The sequence below is a fragment of the Lutra lutra genome, chromosome 9 (genome assembly GCF_902655055.1).
Source record: "Lutra lutra chromosome 9, mLutLut1.2, whole genome shotgun sequence".
Lineage (NCBI taxonomy): Eukaryota > Metazoa > Chordata > Mammalia > Carnivora > Mustelidae > Lutra > Lutra lutra.
The window spans coordinates 78,895,913-78,920,089 of record NC_062286.1 but is presented as its reverse complement, the minus strand read 5'-3'; the positions used below and the strand labels follow the sequence as shown (position 1 = coordinate 78,920,089).

General features: G+C 37.0%; 1 protein-coding gene across 2 annotated transcripts in view; it reads left to right on the top strand.

The window, feature by feature from the left end:
- Positions 1–24,177, top strand: part of SRBD1 (S1 RNA binding domain 1) — a 203,997-nt gene that overhangs the window by 153,320 nt on the left and 26,500 nt on the right. The window contains exons 17-19 of one of the 2 annotated variants that reach the window (XM_047745849.1): positions 15,956–16,062; positions 17,777–17,953; positions 21,279–21,458. In XM_047745849.1, the coding sequence (XP_047601805.1) occupies positions 15,956–16,062; positions 17,777–17,953; positions 21,279–21,458 (464 nt within the window). Of the gene's footprint in view, positions 1–15,955; positions 16,063–17,776; positions 17,954–21,275; positions 21,459–24,177 lie in introns of both variants that reach the window. The other variant, XM_047745848.1, reaches the window with a different exon arrangement.

Genomic DNA, 24,177 nt, shown 5'->3' with positions numbered 1-24,177 from the left:
CATCCTGACCTTTCATTTGGATGTCTAATAGATTTGTCTAGAAAAGAACTCTTGACCTCTGTCTCCTAACCCTCCCTGCCTCCCCCAGATTTAAAATGAAAACCATTAAATGATTCTCTGCCATCCTTCCTATTTCGATTAATGGCATCACCATCCACCCAATTTGTAGAGTCACAAACCTATCCTCATTAAAAACTTACTTTTATTAAAATCCTTGATCCTTCTTTTCCCACCCAACCACCTGACTCTAGCTAGACAGCTGTCATCTTTCTCAGGGTATATTGAAAAATCTCTTACCAGGACTCCCTGTTTCCACATCTGTCTGTTTTCAATCCGTTTTCTACAGCATGCTTTTTGAAAATGTGTATTAGATCCTATCTCTGTCCCCACTGTGGTAAGAATAAAATTCAGACTCTTTACCATAAGACTTGTCAGATCCTTGTCTGCCTTATCTCTGAGTGCTTTTCCTTTTCCCCATGATGTCCTGGCCACCCTTGGCTCCTTTCACTTTTGTGAACACAGTAGCGTGTTCCCCTCTTAGGACTTTTGCATTTGTTTTTTTGGCCTAGAAATGTTCTTTCCCTGGCTCTTTGTATGGCTGGCTCCTTCTCTTCTTAAAGTGTCAGTTTTAATGTAGTTCTTTAAAGAATCAGTTACCAGTCACTCAAGTAGCTACCTCCACTCCTTGTGACTATCATGTTATTCTATTTATTTCCTTTATGGCATTTATCACATTATAATTTTCATTCGTTTCTTTAATTGTGCATCCTGTCTGTTGGCTGCCATAATCCCATTAATCAGAACAAGGCCAGGTACAAAGCAGACACTCAGTACGTACTTATAACATACCTTCATTGAATGAACAAAGGAATAAGTTTTTATGAGCATTAGAAAGTTTATTTTTTATTTTCTTGCTTTGACTCTATTCAAGGTACTTCCAAGCTTCATTTTTAAGCTCATTCAGTTTTTTGGCATAATTCATTTCCTGGCTGTACGACTGAGGGTTCCAGCTTTTTGCTGGCTACTGGCTGGAGACCACTTTGAAGTTTTAGAGGCCACCACGGTTCCTTTCCACATGGGCTTCTTCAACATGACTGCTTACTTCATCAAGAAATTAGGAGAATCCGCTTTCCCCTGTTATCTAACTGATCATGAGAGTGACATCCTATCATTTCCATCATAGTCCACTACTTGGAAGCAAGTCACAGGCCTTGCTTATACTCAAGGGAAGGTGTAAAGGAGTGAACACCAGAGGTGAATCTCACTGGGAGTCTCCTTAGGATCTGTCTGCCACAGTAATTAAAGAGAAACTGTCAGTTTCCCTAAATGTGACTTGGATCAATGCAACTTTTAAAAAGAGTGAAGCTTACTACTATTTAGCATCGGAATGAGGGACTGTGGTTGCCTCTTAAAGTTTTCCATTCAAAATAGTATGCCTTAATTGTAAACCATCTCTTAAGAACCAGGAGACACTCCTGACTCAGAGAGAAGGAAAGAAGTTTTGTAATATTTCTTAAAATATTAAGAAAGTGGAGGGACATAAAGAAGGCAGAAAAACTTTCCTATTAAATGGAAGTAAAGGACACCTGTACAGCTCAGTCGGTCAAGCAGCTGTCTTCAGCTCAGGGAACGATCCCGAAGTCCTGGCATCAGGCCCCAGTGGGGAGCCTGCTTTCCCCTCTCCCTTTGCCCCACCCCCTCTTGTGCTCTCTTGCTCTCTCTCTCAAATAAATCAAGTTAAATTAAGTGGAAGTAAGTTACTAATTCACTTTAAAACTCAAATTTATTTAAAATAAACTGTCAGTTCTAAACTGAGATGTACTCCACCTGAGTAAATCCCTTAGTGGTTTAAGAAATGAATACTATGAGTTGTGCTCTGATCCTGCTTGCATAGCTGATCCTATAAGGAGCAATGTTTAGTTCTTAGGTCCTAGAATTCTTTCCTTGGTAATATCTGTATCCCTCTTCTAAATTCTAGAGTTCTCCAATTTGTATTTTCTTTAACTCTGTGACCTAACCCTCGTCCATGACCCAGTTATTCTTAGGTCAAATGGGTTTGATTTTGCCTGACCCACAGAGATATTTCAGGAAAATGAGTCATTATCCTGCACTAAGCCTTAAGGAAAAGATTATGTGTAAATGTAACATGTTTTCATATCATAAGTATTTCTTCCCCCAAACCCATTAGTTGTATCAAGGTAGGTAGGTACCTGTATGGAGGTATGCTCCTTGACCTTTCTGGTAGAGGTGCCTAAACTACATTTTAGTCATGCTGGTTTTGAGATTGACCATGGTAAATGGAGTCAAATGACTGTCTCACAGACCTTGATCTGGAAGCTGGCAACTCAGGACTTTCTTTCTAAGGGTTTCTTTGCTTTCTGGGTCAAATCTCTCCATTTCTTTGGTCTCCTTTTATGGTATGACAGGATGCTGTACTTTAGCTTATGTTCAAAATGACAGAAGCTTAAGTTTAATTCAGTTCCCAGGAAAAGAAGGACTTAAGCTTCTCTAATTAATAGCCTCAGGGATTCATCTATGACTAGGGTCTGAGTTCACAAGAACTCTTTTTGACCTAGAAACCTACCAGAAACTGTTCACCAGAGAATTGGGTGGTTTGGAGTGAGGGACCCTATGGCCATGGTCAGTCTTAACAGGTCAATGGTAGGGCATCTCAGATTTCATTTTCAGATTTCAGCTTCTGAGCGTGCTATTGGTTGGTGCCTGCTAGAACAGTTAATATGAATTTGGATTTGGATTTGTCCTGCTGTAATGCCCTGAAGCAATCCCTTGCCACTGGTATCTCCTTTTATTTTAAATGATTCTTCTTCTTCAACCAAATTCCCAGCTTTAGCAAGAAGAATCCAAAAGCAAAACTGCCAGACATTGGCTCTTGGTTGTTCCTTTATGTTAAAGGAAATGCAAACTGAAACAGTAGTAGGATTGAAAACCTACTGTGCCAGGATACAGCGGTGAATGAAATACATATATATTTTCTGTTTTTTTTAAATTAAATTATAACATATTATTTGTTTCATGGGTACAGGTCTGTGATTCATCAGTCTTACACAATTCACAGTACTCACCATAGCACATACCCACCCGCCATCCCATCTCTCCCACCCGCTTCCACTCCAGCAACCCCCAGTTTTTTCCTTGAGACCAAGAGTCTCTTAAGGTTTGTCTCCCTCTCTAGTTTCATCTTGTTTCATTTTTCCCTTCCTTCCCCTGTGATCTTCTCTTGTTTCTCAAATCCCTCTAATCAGTGAGATCATATGATTGTTGTCCCTCTCTGACTGACATTTCGCTTAGGATAATACCTTCTAATTCCATCCACGTCGATGCAAATGGCAAGATTTCAGGGAGGGGGAGGGTTTGATGGCTGCACAGTATTCCATTGTATATATGTACCACATCTTCTTTATCCATTCATCTGTTGATGGACATCTAGGCTCTTTCCATAGTTTGACTATTGTGGACATTGCTGCTATAAACATTGGAGTGCAGGTGCCCCTTCAGATCACCACATTTGTATCTTTGGGGTAAATACCAAGTAGTGCAATTGCGGGGTTGTAGGGTAGTTCTATTTTCAACTTTTTGAAGAACCTCCGTACTGTTTTCCAGAGTGGCTACACCATCTTGCTTTCCCATCAATAGTGTAGGAGGGTTCCCCTTTCTCTGCATCCTCACCAGCATCTGTTGTTTCCCAACTTGTTAATTTTAGCCATTCTGACTGGTGTGAGGTGGTGTTTCACTGTGGTTTTGATTTGTATTTCCCTGATGCCCAGTGATGTGGAGCACTTTTTAATGTGTCTTTGCAGAAATGGCTTTCATGTCTTTTGCCCATTTCTTGATTGGATTATTTTTCATTGAGTATTGAGTTTGATAAGTTCTTTATAGATTTTGGATACTAGCCCTTTATCTGGTAAGTCATTTGCAAATATCTTCTCCCATTCTGTCAGTCATCTTTTGGTTTTGTTGACTTTTTCCTTTGCTGTGCAAAAGCGTTTGATCTTGATGAAGTCCCAATAGTTCATTTTTGCCCTTGCTGCCCTTGCCTTTGGCGATGTTTCTAGGAAGAAGTTGCTGTGGCTGAGGTCAGAGAGGTTGCTGCCTGTGTTCTCCTCAAGGATTTTGATGGATTCCTGTCTCACATTGAGGTCTTTCATCCATTTTGAGTCTATTTTTGTGTGTATTTTATATATATATATATATTATACACACATATACACACACACATATCCCAAACCTGTGTGCAGTAGATGATAAGAAGTACTCTAGATAAAAATAAAATGGGAGGGGCACCTGGGTGGCTCAGTGGGTTAAATCCTCTGTCTTGGGCTCAGGTCGTGATCCCAGGGTCCTGGGATTGAGCCCCACATCGGGCTCTCTGCTCAGCGGGGAGCCTGCTTCCTCCTCTCTCTCTGCCTGCTTCTCTGCCTACTTGTGATCTCTGTCTGTCAAATAAATAAATAAATAAATAAATAAATCTTTAAAATAAAATAAAATAGGAAATGGGGATAAAAGTGGTGTGGAGGATGAAGTTAGGGAGGCCTGTCTTTACTCCCACTTCAGAAGGCTGGGAATGGAGCAGTTGTTTCAGATCATTTGGAACTCCTGGGCTCCTTAACCATAGTCATACAGAGATAGGGGACATGCAAACAAAAAGAAACCTTGCCTTACCATATTAATGCTTCACCCCTGTGGAAATACATGAATGTGGATCCTCTGCTGGTGGTGGTAGCCTTGGGTCTAACTGGGAAAATTTTATTGTCCATAGTATTAAGGGACTGAAAGCCAATTCATATATGACTAGACGTCTGGCCACATATGAGTCTATGTATGTGAATCTTGGGAGACAAAATGTATCTTAGAGCTTATTACTGGAAATATTGACAAGAAACCTAGTTTCTACAATTTGGGGAAGAAAAAGAACTTTTATATTATTTTGCATTATGCCCCCCTTTTATCCCTAACTCCTGTTCCCCCTAACAATTTAAAAATTTAAACGGTAGGTGGTCAAAATTTCTGCGCACAGAGATTTTTCTTTTTCTCTAATACACACACATACACACACACACACACACACACACATACACGAGTTTCAGATCAGATTTTCTATGTACTGTTTTAATTTATTAGAAGGGAAATTTCTCTAAATCTTTGCACCCCAAATTTTCCTAAAGTCTGCTTTTATGACTAAACTATAAATCTTTAAAAATAGAGATTTACGGTAGAAATGCCAACTTCTTTGTATTATGTCAGGTCAAAACGTCTAGCTAATTGGTGTGCATTTGTTCGTGCATATGTCATAAACCAGGATTATGTTTTAGCCCAGGCCCTATATGTGGCCACACATGGGGCAGATAGGTGTGGTCCAGTTCAGATGTGTTAATGTTTTTCTTTTTTTTATGGTAAATTGGGTAGTATGAGGCATTGGTTTGGAAAAGCATGTGGGCAAGGCAGGCATTTAGGATTTATGGACCTTTACTTAGCCAGTTTGCCCTTATCTTTCCTCTACCATATCGACCTGTATCCACTAGGGGACATAAGAGCACCTACCAGAAGACAAAATGAAAGCCGAACTAGATTAAAATTTTAACACTGGACTAGGTTGATAACAAAGACTCATTTTTTAGCTTTATAATTCATAAAGATGTTATGCATTATATTTAAATGTTAATCATCATGGGAAACTCTTTAAGGCAGGATCAGTATTTTATGTTAATAATTATGGAATGAGAACTAACACACAGCTAACTAGCAAGTTTGTGCCATCTAACTACATGCATTTGTCATTAAGTTCCAATGTGGTCTACTGGAGCTGTGCTGACAATGATTCTGAATTTGCAAATTACTTTGTACAAAAAAAGAATTCTCTTTTAGGTTCAGGAGGTGAGAAATCTGGGGAGAACGTCTACCATCAAATTCCAAGGAACAAAAATCAGGAGTAGTCTATATTTTGTATCCCTGCCACCTGCTCCAGAGCTGTGACTCCTGAGACAGATCTGTAGTTAAAGGCATCACTGTTCCCAGCTTAATGATTCAAAAACTTAGGTTGGATTTTTATTTATTTACAGTTCTCTTTTCTTTTCTTTTCAGATATAATCCATATATAGAAAAGGGCAAAGTGATACATTACAATAAGTTTTGACATATGTGCACCCCACATATATCAAGATGTAGAACATTTCAGTCATCCTGGAAAATTTATTCCTGTCCCTTCCCACACACCCAGATGTTTTTGCCACATGTTACTTTTGTCTGTTCTAGAATTTAACATAAGTGGAATCATAACAGTGTGTAGTCCATTGCACCCAGTTCTTCCAGTTAGCGTAACGTGTGAAATTCAACCATGTTTTCACGTGTATTGGTAGTTTGTCCGTTTTTTTGCAGAATAGTATTCCATAATGTGAACTTACCACATTTTTAATACATTCTCTTATTAATGGACACCTGAGCTATTCCTAGTTTTTTTGGTTTTTGTTTTGTTTTGTTTTGTTTACTATTAATGAATAAAACTGCCATGAACGTCTTGTACAAGGTTTGGAGAACATACTTAAAATTTCCCTTAGGTAAACACTTAGCAGTTGAATTGCTCCAAGTATTTTGAAGCTCTGTAATTAGGTAATAAGCATTTTGTGTTGAAGTCTTTCTTGTATAATATTAATATAGCCACTCTAATCTTTGTAGTCCTAATTTTTAAATGGTATTTTTTTCCTATCCTTTTACTTCCAGCCTTTTTGTTTCTTTATATTTACTATATGTCTCTTGTGGACAACATAAATTATATCTTGATTGACAATCTTTGCCTTTTAATAGAAGCATTTACTTCATTAACATTTAGTGTACTCATATGGTTGAATTAAAGTTTACAGTTTTGCTATTTGTATTTTATATGTCTCTTCTGTTTTCTAGCCTTCTTCCTTTTCTGTCTCATTTTAAAAGAAAATCAATTAATTTTTAGTTTTCTATTTTAATTCTTTTACGGACTTTTCACCTGTACTTCTTGGGTTTTTTTGTTTTGTGAATTTTTGTTTCTGTTTTGTTTTTGTTTTTGTTTTTGTTTTTAGTGGTTACTGCAGTGATTATTATTTATATTCTTTTCAGAGCCTACTTAGAGTTAATATTATACTACCTCACCACCTTTCATTCTTTGTGTTATTGTTTTCATATGTAGACATCCCAAAGTATGCTATAATTTTTGCTTTAAATGGTCATATGTCTTTTATGTTAAATTAGAACATACTCAATTATATATTTATATTTACCATCTAGTATCAATTTTCCTTAGCCTAAACAATTCCCTTTAACATCTTTTTGTAATGCTGCTCTGCTGGCTAAGGAAAATTGAGATGTTTTGATACTTTCACATAGGTCATGAAGGCTTTGCTTCCCCCTGACTCTATTTTATCTCTGTTGTTCAGATAGGATGATTTCTGTTGATCTCTCTTCATATTCACTGACCCTTTTTTTCTGCTCATCTCCAGTCTGCTGTTAAACCTATCGAGTAAATTTTTCATTTCAGATACTATGTTCTCAGGTCTGGAATTTCCATTTGGTTATTTATTATAGTTTCCATTTATCTTCTGCTGTTTCCAATCTGTTCATTTATGACCATCTTTCCTTTACATCTTGGGGCTGCATGAAAGTTCTTGTCTGCTATTTTCAACATCTGGGTTTATCCTAGGTTGGTTTCTATTTATTGATGATTTTCCACCCCCATTCTGTTATGGGACTTATTTGTCTGCTTTTTTGTATGCCTAGTTATTTTTTAATGTATAATGGACATTGTGATGTTGTTGTTTTTACAAATTTTGTTGTATTCTTTTAGTGTTGAATTTTATTCCGGCAATCAGTTGATTTTCTGTCAGATCAGTTTGAATCTTGTAAGGAGTAGTTTTTGGTGGGGGGTTGTAATAAACTTTAAACTTTTTTTTTTTTTTTAAGATTTTATTTATTTATTTGTCAGAGAGAGAGAGGGAGAGAGCAAGCACAGGCAGACAGAATGGCAGGCAGAGGGAGAAGCAGGTTCCCTGACGAGCAAGGAGCCCGATGTGGGACTCGATCCCAGGACGCCAGGATCATGACCTGAGCCGAAGGCAGCTGCCTAACCAACTGAGCCACCCAGGAGTCCCAAACTTTAAACTTTTTAAAAACTTCATTTCTGGTGCTCGCTTCGGCAGCACATATTACTAAAAACTTCATTTCTGTTTTCTGAAATGTTTCCATTCTTCTATCAGTTCTCTTTCATGGGTCATCTAACACACACTCCCCTAGATGTCTCTTAAACTGTCACATGTCAAAGAAGAGTAGATGCAAGATAGGGAAATCAACTTGCATTATTTGAAGTTGGCTAGACTTCCCTGTAAAGCTTTTTTGTGTCTTTAATTCTAACTGCATTTTGTATTTTCACAGTAGTAAATGACAGGAAGAGCCATGAGTGAATGATAATTTCTAAAGAAAATACTGAAGGCTATTTCTTGGAGAAACCACTTGGGAATAAATTTAAAATTTAATATGGAATATGCAATGTGCAGGTTCATTGCTGTAGAAGCTATAGTCCGTCCACAGGCAAGGTTTCATCTGGAAGGACTTTTTAAAAATAGTTGTGAGATAATTTTAGTGCTTTGGGACAAAAAAAAAGGAAAGGAGAGCAGTTTGAATCAGCAATTCTTCAGAAGTTTGTGGTAGAGTAATAATAAAAATGTGGATTCTGACCTCAAAAAAGCTAACTAGCATGAATGAGTGCTTATATTCTTTTTTTAAAAATCTCATAAATTTTAGGTAAAAATGTAATGGTCCAAACAATATTTCTTTGAATTTGAAACAGACTGTTTATACAATTCAGATAACTTGTCCAAAAATTCAGAGTTAGATAACTTTTTTTAAAAATGGAGCAATTCATTTTTCTGGCATCAAGTCCTTGACAATTAGCACAGTCAGTCCTGGGGTCCTCTTGCCTCTTCTACTCACAACTGCCAGGAGGGCGGTGCATGCCATCTCAGCTTTCAGCAGATGTAAACTGGGCTTCTTCAAGACATGAACTTCATATGCTTTTTCCCATTCTCTCAACACCCAACACAGCTAGCACAGTGCCTGGCTGGTACATGATAGTTGCTTAGAAATTGTTTTCGGAGTGACAAAATCAGTGTCTCTACTTGAATGCCAAAAACATTAGAATGGGACAACATAGAAATTTGTTCATTATTTCCTCCCCTAAAGGTAGGGGAGGAAATTTGTACTTTTAGAAAGTGATTTTAACTCTGTAGTACTTTCCTAAGCAAAAAGTTGGGGGAAAATGTAGGCAAAATTCAGAATTATAGAACACAGCAGTTCTTGCAGAAATTTTTCTTACAGGAACGCCTGAGTGGCTTAATCAGTTAAGCGTCTGCCTTTGGCTCAGGTCATGATCTCCACGTCCAGAGATCAAGCCCAATGTTGGGCTCCCTGCTCACTGGGGAGTCTGCTTCTCCCTCTCCCTCTGCCTGCCGCTCTACCTACTTATGCTCTCTCCCTCTCTCTCTCTCTCAACTAAATAAATAAATTCTTAAAAAAAATTTTTTTTTCTTATATAAGTCTGCCTGCTAGAAGAATTAAAAAATATTTGAACTCCATAGGTTATCTGGGACCTTTTATCTTGCAGGGCATTTTAGTAAAATAGCTCTCCTAACTAATACATTTTAATGACTTCATAATAACAGTTCACATGGTGACTGTTTCATATTTATTTGTATCAGTCCCCTCGGTATATTTTTAGATTGCACATGTACACATGCACGCACACACACACACACGTCATACCTTTGCACATATCTTTCCGTTCCCTTAGAATAAATTCTTATATGTGAAGATGTGACATTATATTATATATACATCTTGTACAGTTATTGTAAGGATTAAATTAGATAATATAAAAAGCCTTATAACAATGCCTGACAGTAAAATCTCAAGGGTTTTTGGTAGTAAGGTTATTGTTGGTTGTTTTTATTGTCTTGGTCTTCCCACTGGACCTTGAGTCACTTGATAAAATAACAACTGCAGTTAAAAAAAACATCAGCGGTCCCAACTCAAGTGGCTTGAACAATAAGCAAATGTATTATTCTTTATTGAATAGTAAGGACATTTCATGACAGGGAGGTCAGAGGAGGGGTGTGTTCAGAACTGGGTAATACAAAATCTCAAGAGTATCACGAAGAAATAAATCGTGGTCATGTGTGCCACCTGCCATCTTCAGTGAGTCAGCTTTGTCCTCAGGCCTGGCCCGGTCACTGATACAGTGCTTACTCTGGCTCCAGTAGTCATATTTGAATGAAAAAGAAGAAAAGATCCAGCTCTTCACAAGGGTCTATATTTAGGTTAGTCTTTTAACCTCTCAGTAAGGAAGTCTTTTTTCTAAAGTCCCTAGCAGATTTACCCTTGTATTTCACTTGCCATCATTGAATTCATGGAATGGGACCACCATGACTGGCTTAGACCATTATTTTTCATACCTTTTGATCATGATACACAGTAGGAAATACATTTTATACTGACTAAGACAGCCATCAGCCATATATTTGTGTATTTGTATATGTCTTTCATAATTAAACATAATTCAAAATAAAGACTTCTCAAAATGATACCCATATACATGACAAAGTTAAATACTATTTTATTTATAATTAAATGTATTTTTAACCCTCAAATACAAAAAAAATAGACTTAATTAGATAAAAAAAAAATAGATTTAACCTGTATAGTTACAGGTTTCATGAATTTGTTCCGGTCTAGAATACATGAAGACTATGAGCATTTATGATACACTGTTGAGCCTATTCTTTTAAATTTTGATTGAGTCAAAACTGAAAATACTTTTTCACATTAGTAGGTCACTGTGAGTGGTACAATAATTTTAGTAACAACTCATACAGACAAGACTCCTGAGTGAATTTTATATTCAAGGAGATAGGATATACAGTGCCAGCATACCAGGGCTTGGGATCATTAAGAACCATATTGGAAGCTTCCCAGCACAGAATATAGAAAGATAAGACAACTAAATACAGTGTGTGATCCTGGGTTGAATTTTGGATGGGGAGGAAAAAATGCTGTAGAGTAGAATTGGGACAATTGGTAAAATTTGAGTACAGGCTATACATTACATAATATTACATTGATGATAACTTCTCCGCATAAATTTTTATTATTCTACAGTGGTATGGAAGACAATGTCTTTGTTATTTGGAAACATACACTGAAGTATTTACTTGAAAGAAAGCTAAGAAAATTCCCTGCAAACTTTTTTTTGAATTTGAAATTACTTCAAAATTTTAATTTTAAAAATGCCAAAAGAAAGTGTTTTTCACCTGGAAAAAAGAATGTACGTGGTTCTTGAGTTCACTTATACTGAATGCATCACATGTATATCATGGTTATCGTGGTGTTTAATTCTTCTAATATGGTGTAGGATTTTTGTTTGCTAGTATTTTTTTGAGGATATTTGTACCTCTCTTCACAAGGAATATTTATTTGTCTATCGTTTTCTTTCCTGATGTTGTCTTTGTTTGGCTTTGACCTCATGATAATGTTGGCCTCAATAAACGAGTTAGGAAGGGTCACCTTCTCTTATATTTTCTGGAAGAATTTGAGAAGGATTGGCGTTAGTTCTTTTTAAATGTTTGGTAGAATTCATCAAGCTATCTGGTCCTAGACTCTTCTTTGTTGGGAGATTTTTGGTTACTGTTGAATCTCTTGTTAGAAGTCTGTTCAGATTTTATCTCTTCTTGAGCCCATTTTTGGCAGTTACTCTGTTTCTAGGAATTGTCCATTTTTATTCCTTTGCAGTTTGTATTGAACAAGAATGCATTTTTACATTGTATAAATACATATGATTCAGTTTTATTGAAGTTACATTTGAACTATACAAAATAAATGTCCTAAAACTGCCTTCTCTTGCTTTGAATATCTGACCTAAAATACGGTTATCATGCTGATATTTTGAGCATTCCAGTTGCTTCACATCCTTACCAATACTTGGTATTTTCTGTCTTTTGCATTTTAGCCATTTTGGTAGGGATGCTTCAAATGTTTTTGTTTGGTTTTATACTGTCTTCTACAAGAACATTACTATCAACAGTACATATGGGTTGAACATTTTTATTGTTTTTTGTATTTGTAAATCATTTTTAAATTAATTTTATTTTAAAGTCTTACAGTTATTTTTTTCTATTTAAAATGTGCCTTAAGTCAAACTGAATAGAGTTAGCACTTTCTCTCCTTTTTGTCACTGTTAACACTTCCAAATCTGGTAAGGAAACTGCTTCATTATTCTTTTTCTTCAAAGTCTACAATGATTTTTTTTTTTTTAGATTTATTTATTTATTAGAGAGAGAGCAGGATGGGAGGGACAGAGGGAGAGGGAGAGAGAGACTATAAAGCAGACTCTTCCCTAAGTGCAGAGCCCAATACGAGGTTTGATCTCTTGATCCTGAGATCATGACCTGACTCAAAATCAAGAGTCAGACACTCAACCAAGTGAGCTACTCAGGTGCCCTGAAATTTATAATGATTCTTAAGGTCAATTTATACTAATATTATAATCAATAACATCCTTTCTGAAAAAGACACAAAGTTTGTAACTAAAGTTGGTTGTAAGAATGAGAGCTTTGCCATTGATGATAAACTTCTCATACTTTTTTTTTGATACTTTGCTTCATAAATCAGTAAAGTTACTCTTTAACCTCTCCAGCAGTCAGTGACCATCGTTTATCAGAAGATCCAATAAGATTTCCATGAACAAAACACATGTTCCTGGCCAATTTGTGTATTCCTCTCACAGGATACTCTCAGTTGGCTGTGTTATTTATTGCACTCTTGATTCCAAGTTGAGAATATGTGCAACATACTTGATGTGGTCTATTTCTTTTGTGACTTTTTTATGCTGGTGGCAAGCCACCATATTAACTTTATGACCCTCTAACTGGTCAGAACTCTCAGTTTGAAAACCACTGATTTTGGGGCGCCTGGGTGGCTCAGTGGGTTAAGCCGCTGCCTTCGGCTCAGGTCATGATCTCAGAGTCCTGGGATCGAGCCCTGCATCAGGCTCTCTGCTCAGCAGGGAGCCTGCTTCCTCCTCTCTCTCTGCCTGCCTCTCTGCCTGCTTGTGATCTCTCTGTCAAATAAATAAATAAAATCTTTAAAAAAAAAAAAAAACCACTGATTTTACTGTTACTATTATCTGCTAGAGTGGGGCCAGCCTTCTCAAATCCTATGGGCTTCCAGAGGTGGGGTAGATGCATGAAACACAGGTTTCTGTTGGAAGGAGGAAAAGAGGGCTGGATGCTAGAGGTAGGACAGGCAATCAAGACTGTCCAGCTACAGGGACTGCTTACTACTTACTTAGCTGTCCCAAGCATCTGGTGTGATTTGACATATGTGGAGTTGTTTGTCTTTATTCTAATGGCTCCCAACTATTACTTTTAGTTTTTCCTATTTGTTCATAGTTCTGTCTCTTCCCTCAGGTATTTTTCTCGTTTTTCTCATTGTGCTTGCTACTATGTTGTCCACCACCTCCTACCCTCTCATTTTTAAAAGCACACTTTTCGGGACGCCTGGGTGGCTCAGTTGGTTAAGCAGCTGCCTTCGGCTCAGGTCATGATCCCGGCATCCTGGGATCGAGTCCCACATCGGGCTCCTTGCTTGGCAGGGAGCCTGCTTCTCCCTCTGCCTCTGCCTGCCACTCTGTCTGCCTGTGCTCACTCTCGCTTCTCTCTCTATGACAAATAAATAAATAAAATCTTAAAAAAAAAAAAGCACACTTTTCATTTTGCTGCTTCTCATCTGCTTACACCAAAAAAAGACTATCCAGCTTCTTACATGTTGTGGCTCAAAAGAAATCAGGCTCTTGGGGCATCTGGATGACACAGGTGGTTGAGTAACCAACTTTTGGTTTCGGCCCAAGTCTCATCTCAGGGTTGTGAGATCAGGCCCCATGTCAGGCTTCATGCTCAGTGTAGTCTGCATGGGTTTCTCTCTACCACCACCACACCAACCCTGCCAATAATAAAATCTTTTTAAGAGAAAGTAATCAGATTCTCAGCAAGGTCTTAGGTTTTTCTTTATGATCCTTTTCATGATTATGTTTGCTTCTTAGGATTTTTAAAATTATGTCTTTGGTTTTTACCTGTGGCCTAGATAACCAACCAAGTTATCTCTGAAATATAAAAATACTTCTGAACCCTTCTGTCTTTCGGAACAAAACTTCTACTCTTATTAAAAGAAAATAACAAGAGGGTAGTTGGATTATGGACATTGGAGAGGGTATGTGATATGGTGAGTGCTGTGAAGTGTGTAAGCCTAACAATTCACAGACCTGTACCCCTGGGGCAAATAATACATTATATGTTAATAAAAATAATTAATTTTTAAAAAGATAATAACATAATCACAACACCTAGGGACCCTATTTTCTTTATGGCCTTCCTGGGAGTTTAAGGTTATCAAACTTAACCTTGTTTTCTTGAGACAAATGGAGATGGATGCTGACCCACGGTTTCACATCTGGGTCACAACAACTAGGGAACCTTTAATTTTAGAATTATGAATAACACCAAGTATATTATGAGGTACTTCTCAGTTAGCCAATAAATATTTACTTTCAAATACTGTATTTTATAAATTCTAAGATGCACATTTTCTTACATTTTTAACATCTCTGAAATCAGGATACTTCTTAACAATTAATGGTATCTTAGAGTTGCTGTTGGCCCTATGGCAAATCATGGTGTAGTTTCTCTGTGGACTTGATTGTTAATATTGGAGTCATGACTGAACTGCAAACCCTTTACTGTTTTAGTCAACAAACTGTTGAACAATAAAACATTTAAGGACCTTTAAAGAAAGAATAGTTTTGTTGTTGTCCAAAATCTCTTCTGTTCATACTTTCTGTTAAGATAGAACCACTGTCAAAGTTTACAGAATGAGCATCGGAAGCTTTAAAGAAAATCTCAGAGACTATAGAATATTACTCTTTCAGGAAGTGCTATGTTACATAGGACTTTAAGAGCATTAAGGACAATACTGAATGGAAAAACTTGGACATTGAATACTCTGAGTAAAAAAAGTAGACCAGAAGAGTGAATGCTGAATTTGAAGAAGTTTTAGGAATACCTTAACCAGTTTAGATTGTTTATATTTTCCTTTTTATCTCTGCATGATAGATGATTTAAGAACTTTCTAAGTAAGTCTAAAAGAATTCTTTCAATATTTAAAAAATTAGAATTTCAAGTAATAAAGCGTTGTGTCATGATTTAATAGACAGTGGTACATAAAATAGTGCATCTTGTAAGTAATAGTATCTTTAATGTGATGAAACATTTGGTTTACTGTCAGACTTATTGTATAGTGGAGTATTGCTTCCTACTATAATTTACTCTATCTCCTCTTAAGAAGAACTAAGGGATGATATACACATGTAAGTGAAGATAACACTGCCAGGCACTGTGTGAACCATGGAGACCAGTTTGTCTTGAAGTGTGCTCCTGGAACCAGCAGCACCTGAGAGGTTATTAGAATGCAAATTCTCAGCCTTTCCCATACTCCGCCGCCCACGCCCACACACACTGGACTTACTGAGTCTGAAATTCTGGATATGGGGCCTGGCAGCCTGTGTTTTAAACCCTACAGGTGATTTTGAGGGCAAACTAAGGTTTGAGAACCACTGCTCTGGTAGAGTTCTAGGAAAGTAAAAATTACTGGTGCTGTTGTATTGAAGTTAGGTGTATGAGTGATTTAGAGAGTAAGGAAACAGATTGCCTAAGTTCAGCTCAAGTACATACTAACTATACGTTTAAGAAAAAATGAAAAAATTTACCATGCTGTGTCTCAGCCAGGTACCAGTAATACAGGTATGTAATGAAATAGTCCAAAAACTGCATGTCCTTCACTCTGGGTTGACATTTGATCTTTGTCTTTTTAGCACGATGTATCTCAGACTTTACTCAAGGCAACACTGGACAGTGTTGTAGAAGAATGTGTCAGCTTTGTGGGAGTGGATATTAACATCTGTTCAGAAGTTTTGTTAAGGTAAGACGAGAGCTCTGTGGCTGAAGATGACAGAACCTTACGTTTAACTGACTGTTCAGTTCAAATTTAACTAAAATAAGGAGACACGTGTGTAAAGTTGTCAAGTACAAAAAATCTTTGAGTTCATACCTTGCTTGAGCTAATCAGTTTGAGGGGAAGACATCATTTAAGAAAAGAATTGTAACAGGGGCGCCTGGGTGGCTCAGTGGGTCAAAGCCTCTGCCTTCGGCTCAGGTCATGATCTCAGGGTCCTGGGATCGAGCCCTGCATCGGGCTCTCTGCGCAGCGGGGAGCCTGCTTCCCCTTCTCTCTCTGCCTGCCTCTCTGCCTACTTGTGATCTCTGTCTGACAAATAAATAAATAAATCTTTAAAAAAAAAAAAGAAAAGAACTGTAACAATTCACATTATCATTTTTAATACTACAAATCTAAAGTGAAGAACATATGGTAACCATTGAGTGCATTAGTGTTGCTAATAGAATTTAAATAAGGTTAACATGGAAAAGAGCTGTTTCCCACCACATGAGAGTAGGTTTTTTTCACTAGTTCAGTCTCATGCACACTTCTGTCAAAGCTGGCAGTAACCAAAAGATAAATTCTGAGGATTCAAGGTATAGTTATGGTATTTTTACCTTAATCCTGCAAGTCACATATCAAAATCCTTATCGTACTATAATCACGTCTTATATACTCTGTCCTGTTTTACTGTGGTTATAGAGGAGCTGCTTTCTTTGTTCATAAAGTTTGCACTTATTACACAAGTCTGCTGAAGCAGCATGAAATTCTGGAACTATGTAAAAGATCTGGACTCTTCAGCTTTGAGACTAGTATAACAGAAAATTCCCCTTACATTTTTTTTTTAAGATTTTATTTATTTATTTGACAGACAGACTTCACAAGTAGGCAGAGAGGTAGGCAGAGAGAGAGGAGGAAGCAGGCTCCCTGCTGAGCAGAGAGCCCAATGTGGAGCTCAATCCCAGGACCCTGAGATCATGACCTAAGCTGAAGGCAGAGGCTTTAACCCACTGAGCCACCCAGGCGCCCCTACCCCTTACATTTTAAGGTGTTGCTTTTCTACCACAGCTACAAGCATTCCATAATTTCATGTATGGAATTCAATAATAGAATTAAAAATCTTCTAAATTGTAGTTTTTTAATTGACACCAAGCAAACTTCCTAATAATATAGTTTTTATATTTTTATACTAACCATGACATTCACAGAGAAGTACTTTTCTGTAGTTCAAGTCTTTACGTTAATGAGAACAGGCTGATTTAAAAAAAAAAAATAGGGTAGTAAAATGCAACTGTAGCAATTTTAACTTTTTCTGCTAACTCACTTTGTAAATGAAAGAATAGGCATAATTATTACTTGATTCAGAAGTAGGAGGAATGTGAATAGTATAGAACTGTCAGGAGCAGTTCTTTTTCTTGTACCAGTGTTAACTAGTTTACCAGCATCTTTATGACAGCTACTGTTTTATCATTATTCTGCACTCTCTTGTCCTTGTCTCCCTTGAACAACTCTCCCTCTTTGTCTCTTTCATTTAACTCCCTTTTCGTTAACAACTTAGAGCCACATGACAGTATGTAATTGCAATTGTTTTTGTAATGCAGGTGTTTTATATCATTGGCCTTTCAGGTGAGGTCTTTTCTTTGAATACTTTTGGAACTGTTGTGTCTGCCACATTACTCGCTTTGTTTATTTTTTCTAGGCACATTGCAGGACTCAATGCCAACCGAGCCAAAAATATTATTGAATGGCGAGAGAAAAATGGGCCCTTCGTCAATCGAGAACAGCTGAAGAAAGTGAAAGGTCTGGGTCCAAAATCTTTCCAACAGTGTGCTGGCTTCATCAGAATCAACCAGGATTATATTCGAACATTTTGCAGGTGATCAGTAAACTGTCCGCTCTGGGTTCTGTTATCAACCTCCTCTCCTCTCTGTTGCCCCTCTTGCTCACTGGCCTCAATTCTAGGTGTCCGCCTGTTCATTCCTTCCTTCAACAGGTGTTGACTCTCTGATCTTTGTTAGGCACTGGGAATCCAGCAGTGCACAAATCAACAAATTCCCTGCTCTCATGAAGTTAAATTTTAGTATGTGAGACCAACAATAAATAAACTAGTAAAATAAATAGTTTCAGATGTAGTAAATTATACAAATTAAAAGAGAAAGATGTGACACTGTCTTGGGGAACAGTATGAGTTTATTACTCTTTACATGAGTTATTCACTGAAAAGTTATTTGAGCCAAATTTTGAATGACATGGAGGAGCTAGGGACAGAGGGGTTGGAAGGAAAGCATCGTAGGCAGAATATACAGTACAAGTGCAGGGTCCCAAGCATAACCAAATGTGGTGATTCAGGAAATGAAACTGTGTGACTGGAGCATCCCAAGTGGGAAGGATTTGTGCAAGATGAGAGGACTTCGCAGTGGCTGCTTTATATTGACAGCTGTTTCCCTAAGTGTAGTTGGGCCTCCTCAATCCCTCCTCCCTGAAAACTGACCAAAGGATAATTATCACTTGTGTAGATTAAGAACTGAATTCTTGCTCTTATTTCTAATCCTGGTAGCACAAAACCAAAGAACTTGGGTAAACTTCTTAGCATTTAACATCATGAAAGAGTAGTGTGGGGTGGTTTTTTTTGTTTTTTGTTTGTTTGTTTTTTACGATTTATTTACTTATGTGAGAGAGAGTGAGAAGAGGGAAGGGCAGAGGGGGAGAGATAGAATGAAAGAGAGAGAGAGAGAGAATCTCAAGCAGACTCCCCTCTGAGTGCAGAGCCTGATGCAGAGCTCAGTCCCAGGACCCCAAGATCATGACCTAAGCCAAAATCAGGAGTTGGCTGCTTAACTGACTGAGCCACTCAAGCATCCAGAAAGAATAGTTTTTTTGTATTTGCTTTAGGACTGTTTCATTCATATTATTTTTTTCTTTTGACAAAATTATAATAAAGGTAATAAGAAAGAATCATCTTTATTGTGCAAAAGACTAATAAGGGAAAACCAGGCCTGCTGGATGATAATAATAATATAAAATTACCATTTAGTTTTGATGTAGAAATGGAAGAGAATAGAGTCTGAAATTCACCAAAACATAGGCAGAATTTAGTTTATGATAATGGAAAAGTTTCAAACAGTGAGGAAAATTAACTATCCAACAAGTAACATTATGACACCTGGCAGGAATTTGATATGCATAGGGGAAGCTCTACTTCCACTTCATATCTTATACCTAAATAAAACCCAGATGAATTATAGACTTAAATAGAAGAAGTGAAACTGCAAAAGTACCAGAAGAAAACATGGATAAATTTTGCAAAACATTGGAGTGGAGGAGGCCTTTATTAAGTAGACAACAAAACCTAGATGCCAGAAATGAAAAACAATTGAGGATATAATAATTCCATGTTTCTTAGTTTATGTTTTTTGAATACTTGATTAGAAAATTCACATGGTATAAAAAAGAATAAAATAAAAAGTAAAGGGCATCTCAGCCTCTCACTCCAAAATAGTTTCTTATATATTGCTTTCTGAAAGTAAATTTACACTTAGATCAACTTGGATGTTTATTATTTAAAAATGCATACAGAAGGGATTGTGCTGTCCAACTATTGGGAACTTACTTTATTTGTTTCAGTAATATATCTCAGACTTCTTTCCACATATTACATATAGATATATGTCATTATATATAATGCTTGCATAATAATTATTTTATGGGTGGACCTTAACCTAGTGTAATCAGTGCCCTATTGATGAACATTTGGGTTCTTTTTAAAGCCTTATGTTTTTTCAACTGATAACAACGTACTTGAAAATTCATGACTGTTACATCTTCTTGACAGATCATACCTTTATTCAAAATGGACTACTGCTATCTCATTGAGTGTTTTTTTGCTTTGAAATCTATTTTGTGTTTTAGCAGTGTTGCTACATTTGCCTTTTTAGTATGCTTGGTATTTTTTTAATTTTCAAACTTTCTATGACATTTGATTTTTTTATACAACTCTTATAGACAAGTAGATTTCATGGTTTTGTTCAATTTTATATTTGTGCCTTCACATTTATTACATTTATTGATAGGTTTTAGACTTAATCTTTTATCTATTATATATTTTATCATCATCATGCTTTCTGATTTCCTTTTATGCTGTTTGTTACATTTCTCAACTAACAAGTTTTCCCATCTCATTTTTATCTCCCCTTCATGATTTCAAGTTGTATGCCTTTTTCTGATGATTATCCTTAAGTGTCATTTAGAGTGGCCTCTGTAGTTAATAGGTATCTCTGTCCTCCTGGAGAAGATTAGCACCATAGGACTTGTCCCAGCCTTCTGCTCTTCAACTCTATCCATGAGGAGATGACCTGGGATTTTAATTTTAGTTTCAGACTGTCCTTTATATATATTTCCATAATTCATGAGCAGTTAATAAGTTTTTATCATTTCCAGGCTCATCACTGTTTCTTTTAGCCCACATTATCACTTTTCTTCAACTTGTTGTTTTTTGCTGGAGTATATCCTTAAGAAATTCTTTTCAGAGAGGGTATATTATATGGGTTGTACTTTAGTCCTACATGTCTGAAAATGATTTTAATTTGCCCCTCCTATTTGAATGCTAGTTTGGTGAGGTATATGATTCTAGATTCAAAATCATTTTCTCTCAGAACGTTTAAGATACTTGTTCACTGTGTTCTGGCATCTATGTTTAACAATGAGAAATCGTATGCCAGTCTGATTCTAGTTCTTTTGAGGTAATCTGTTTTATATTTTTCTCTTAATTCTTAAATCATATTCTAATGTTGTCCTGCAGTGTGTCTAACGTTAGTCTTTTTCCATTCATCCTACTTTGTACTCAGTAGGTTCTTTTAATTTAAGAACTTGTAATTCTCTTCAGTTCTGGGAAATCGTCTTCTCTTTCTCCTTTCCTTTTTCTTTTTTATTTAATTTACTTCCTCTCGTTTTTCTCTCTTCTCTCCTAGAATGCCAATTATACCAGCTGAATCATTTAGGAATGTTTTTGGCTTTAAGTAACAAGAAACTCTATTAACAGTGTTTAAATAAATACATGATAATTTCTGTGGGGCGAATGGTCAGAATGTGGGTGCTGTTTGTGTATAGTTGTACAGCAGAGAAATAAGCACATTTTAAAGACTTCTTTTCTTCCCAACCTTCCCTCTCTTCCCACTCCTTGCCTCTTTACATGGTTACAGTAGTCAGCAAGCTGAATCTGCTGGTCAAGTTCAGGGAGCTGCTGTGACATCTTCAGCAGGTGTTGAGGTCACAAGTGAGAAACCGGGCAAGAAGAAGTGCAAAACTGCATTAAATGTTGTGCTGAAGCCAAATCCTTTGGACCAAACTTGTATTCACCCGGAATCGTATGACATAGCGATGAGGTAAGTCTGAAGCCACATGAGAATTCTCCTTGCCCAGAGTGAGTTCCCTACAGCAAATGGCCTTTGTTTTGGCACAATGGAGACTTTAAAAATATGACCATGTTTAACATGACAACATTTTTCAGAAGTTCCGCATTGCTGAGTTATGTGGCACATTATTTTATTTCAGTGAGGAATGAAACCATTATTCCTGGAGCAGTGTCAAGCTAATAAACCCTGGTATTAATGGTGAAGTGTGTGTAATGGAAATTGCATGGCACTCTCCTCTGTTTGTTTTGGAAATTAACGAGACACAAATGACTAGCACCTGGCTTAAAGCTTGTGCTTATCTAAAGATAAAGCCCTTTTGAAAGTAAACAGCCAACTCTCAGATTTCTTAAGAAATATTGCTCTGCACAGTTATTAGAGTCTAAGAAATGATGTACTTTTAATGAGCATACATTACACAGAATGACATGGGGGAGGTTTTTTGAGTACAAGGAAACATTTAATGTAAGGCATCAAAAGAAAAAATTTTAATACCACATTTAATTAAAATTTTTTTGATTAGTTCAAAACAGTGTCTTGCTACGTCACTAAATATTTTAAGACTTTTTGTGAGTTAAATGACAGTGGGTTTAAAAATAGTGAATATTTTAACTGTGTGTTCTAATTTTTTCTGCCAAAGAGTAGTTTGCCTCTTCTAGGACTTCATATGAATGATACCATACAGTTGTACTCTTGTGTAAGACTTCTTTCAGCATAAAGTGTAGAGATTTTATCCATATTGTAACAAGTATAAGTAGCTTGTTTCTTTTTATTGGCTAATATTTCATTGCATGAATATACCACAATTTATTCTCCTTACTGAACTACCTTTATACTCTTTCTAATTTTTGCCTTTTATGAGTAAAGCTGCTATGAACATTCTTGTACAGTTTTTGTTGTTGATATTTGCTTTCATTTTTCTTGGAAAAATAGGAGAGGATTTGCTGGGTCATAAGGTAGGTGAATGTTTTAGTTTTCTTAGAAACTTCTAGACTTCACTCCAATATAGTGGTACCATTTTACACTTTCACCAACAATATATGAGTTCTGGTTACTTCACATCTTCACCATTATTTGATGTTAGTCTTTTTAACTTTAGCCATTCTTGTATGTATGTGGTAGTATCTCTTTGTGGCTTTAATTTGCATTTCTCTGGTGACACTGAGCACTTTCTCATGGGCTTATTGGCCATTGATATACCTTCCTTTATGAATTCTGTTCATATCATTTAGCCATTGAGTTGTTTACCTTTTTATTATTGGGTTGTGGGCATTTTTTTTTTTAATGTATTCTGGATACCAGTTTTTTGTCAGTATATGTTTCACAAATATTTTGTCCCAAGTTGTTCTTTACCTCTTTTTTTTTTTAATTTTATTTTTTACAAACATATAATATAATTTTATCCCCAGGGGTACAGGTCTGTGAATCGCCAGGTTTACACACTTCACAGCACTCACCATAGCACATACCCTCCCCAATGTCCATAATCCCACCCCCCAACCCCTCTCCCCCCATCAACGCTCAATTTGTTTTGTGAGATTAAGAGTCACTTATGGTTTGTCTCCCTCCCAATCCCATCTTGTTTCATTTACTCTTCCCCTACCCCCTTAACCCCCCATGTTGCATCTCCTCTCCCTCATATCAGGGAGATCATATGATAGTTGTCTTTCTCCGATTGACTTATTTCGCTAAGCGTGATACCCTCGAGTTCTATCCACGTCGTCGCAAATGGCAAGATTTCATTTCTTTTGATGGCTGCATAGTATTCCATTGTGTATATATACCACATCGTCTTTATCCATTCGTCTGTTGATGGACATCTAGGTTCTTTCCATAGTTTGGCTATTGTAGACATTGCTGCTATAAACATTCGGGTGCACGTGCCCCTTCGGATCACTACGTTTGTATCTTTAGGGTAAATACCCAGCAGTGCAATTGCTGGGTCATAGGGTAGTTCTATTTTCAACATTTTGAGGAACCTCCATGCTGTTTTCCAGAGTGGTTGCACCAGTTTGCATTCCCACCAAAAGTGTAGGAGGGTTCCCCTTTCTCCGCATCCTCGCCAGCATCTGTCATTTCCTGACTTGTTAATTTTAGCCATTCTGACTGGTGTGAGGTGATATCTCATTGTGGTTTTGATTTGTATTTCCCTGATGCCGAGTGATGTGGAGCACTTTTTCATGTGTCTGTTGGCCATCTGGATGTCTTCTTTGCAGAAATGTCTGTTCATGTCCTCTGCCCATTTCTTGATTGGATTATTTGTTCTATGGGTGTCGAGTTTGCTAAGTTCTTTATAGATTTTGGACACTAGCCCTTTATCTGATATGTCGTTTGCAAATATCTTCTCCCATTCTGTCAGTTGTCTTTTGGTTTTGTTAACTGTTTCCTTTGTTGTGCAAAAGCTTTTGATCTTGATAAAATCCCAATAGTTCATTTTTGCCCTTTCTTCCCTTGCCTTTGGCGGTGTTCCTAGGAAGATGTTGCTGCGGCTGAGGTCGAAGAGGTTGCTGCCTGTGTTCTCAAGGATTTTGATGGATTCCTTTCTCACATTGAGATCCTTCATCCATTTTGAGTCTATTTTCGTGTGTGGTGTAAGGAAATGATCCAATTTCATTTTTCTGCATGTGGCTGTCCAATTTTCCCAACACCATTTATTGAAGAGGCTGTCTTTTTTCCACTGGACATTCTTTCC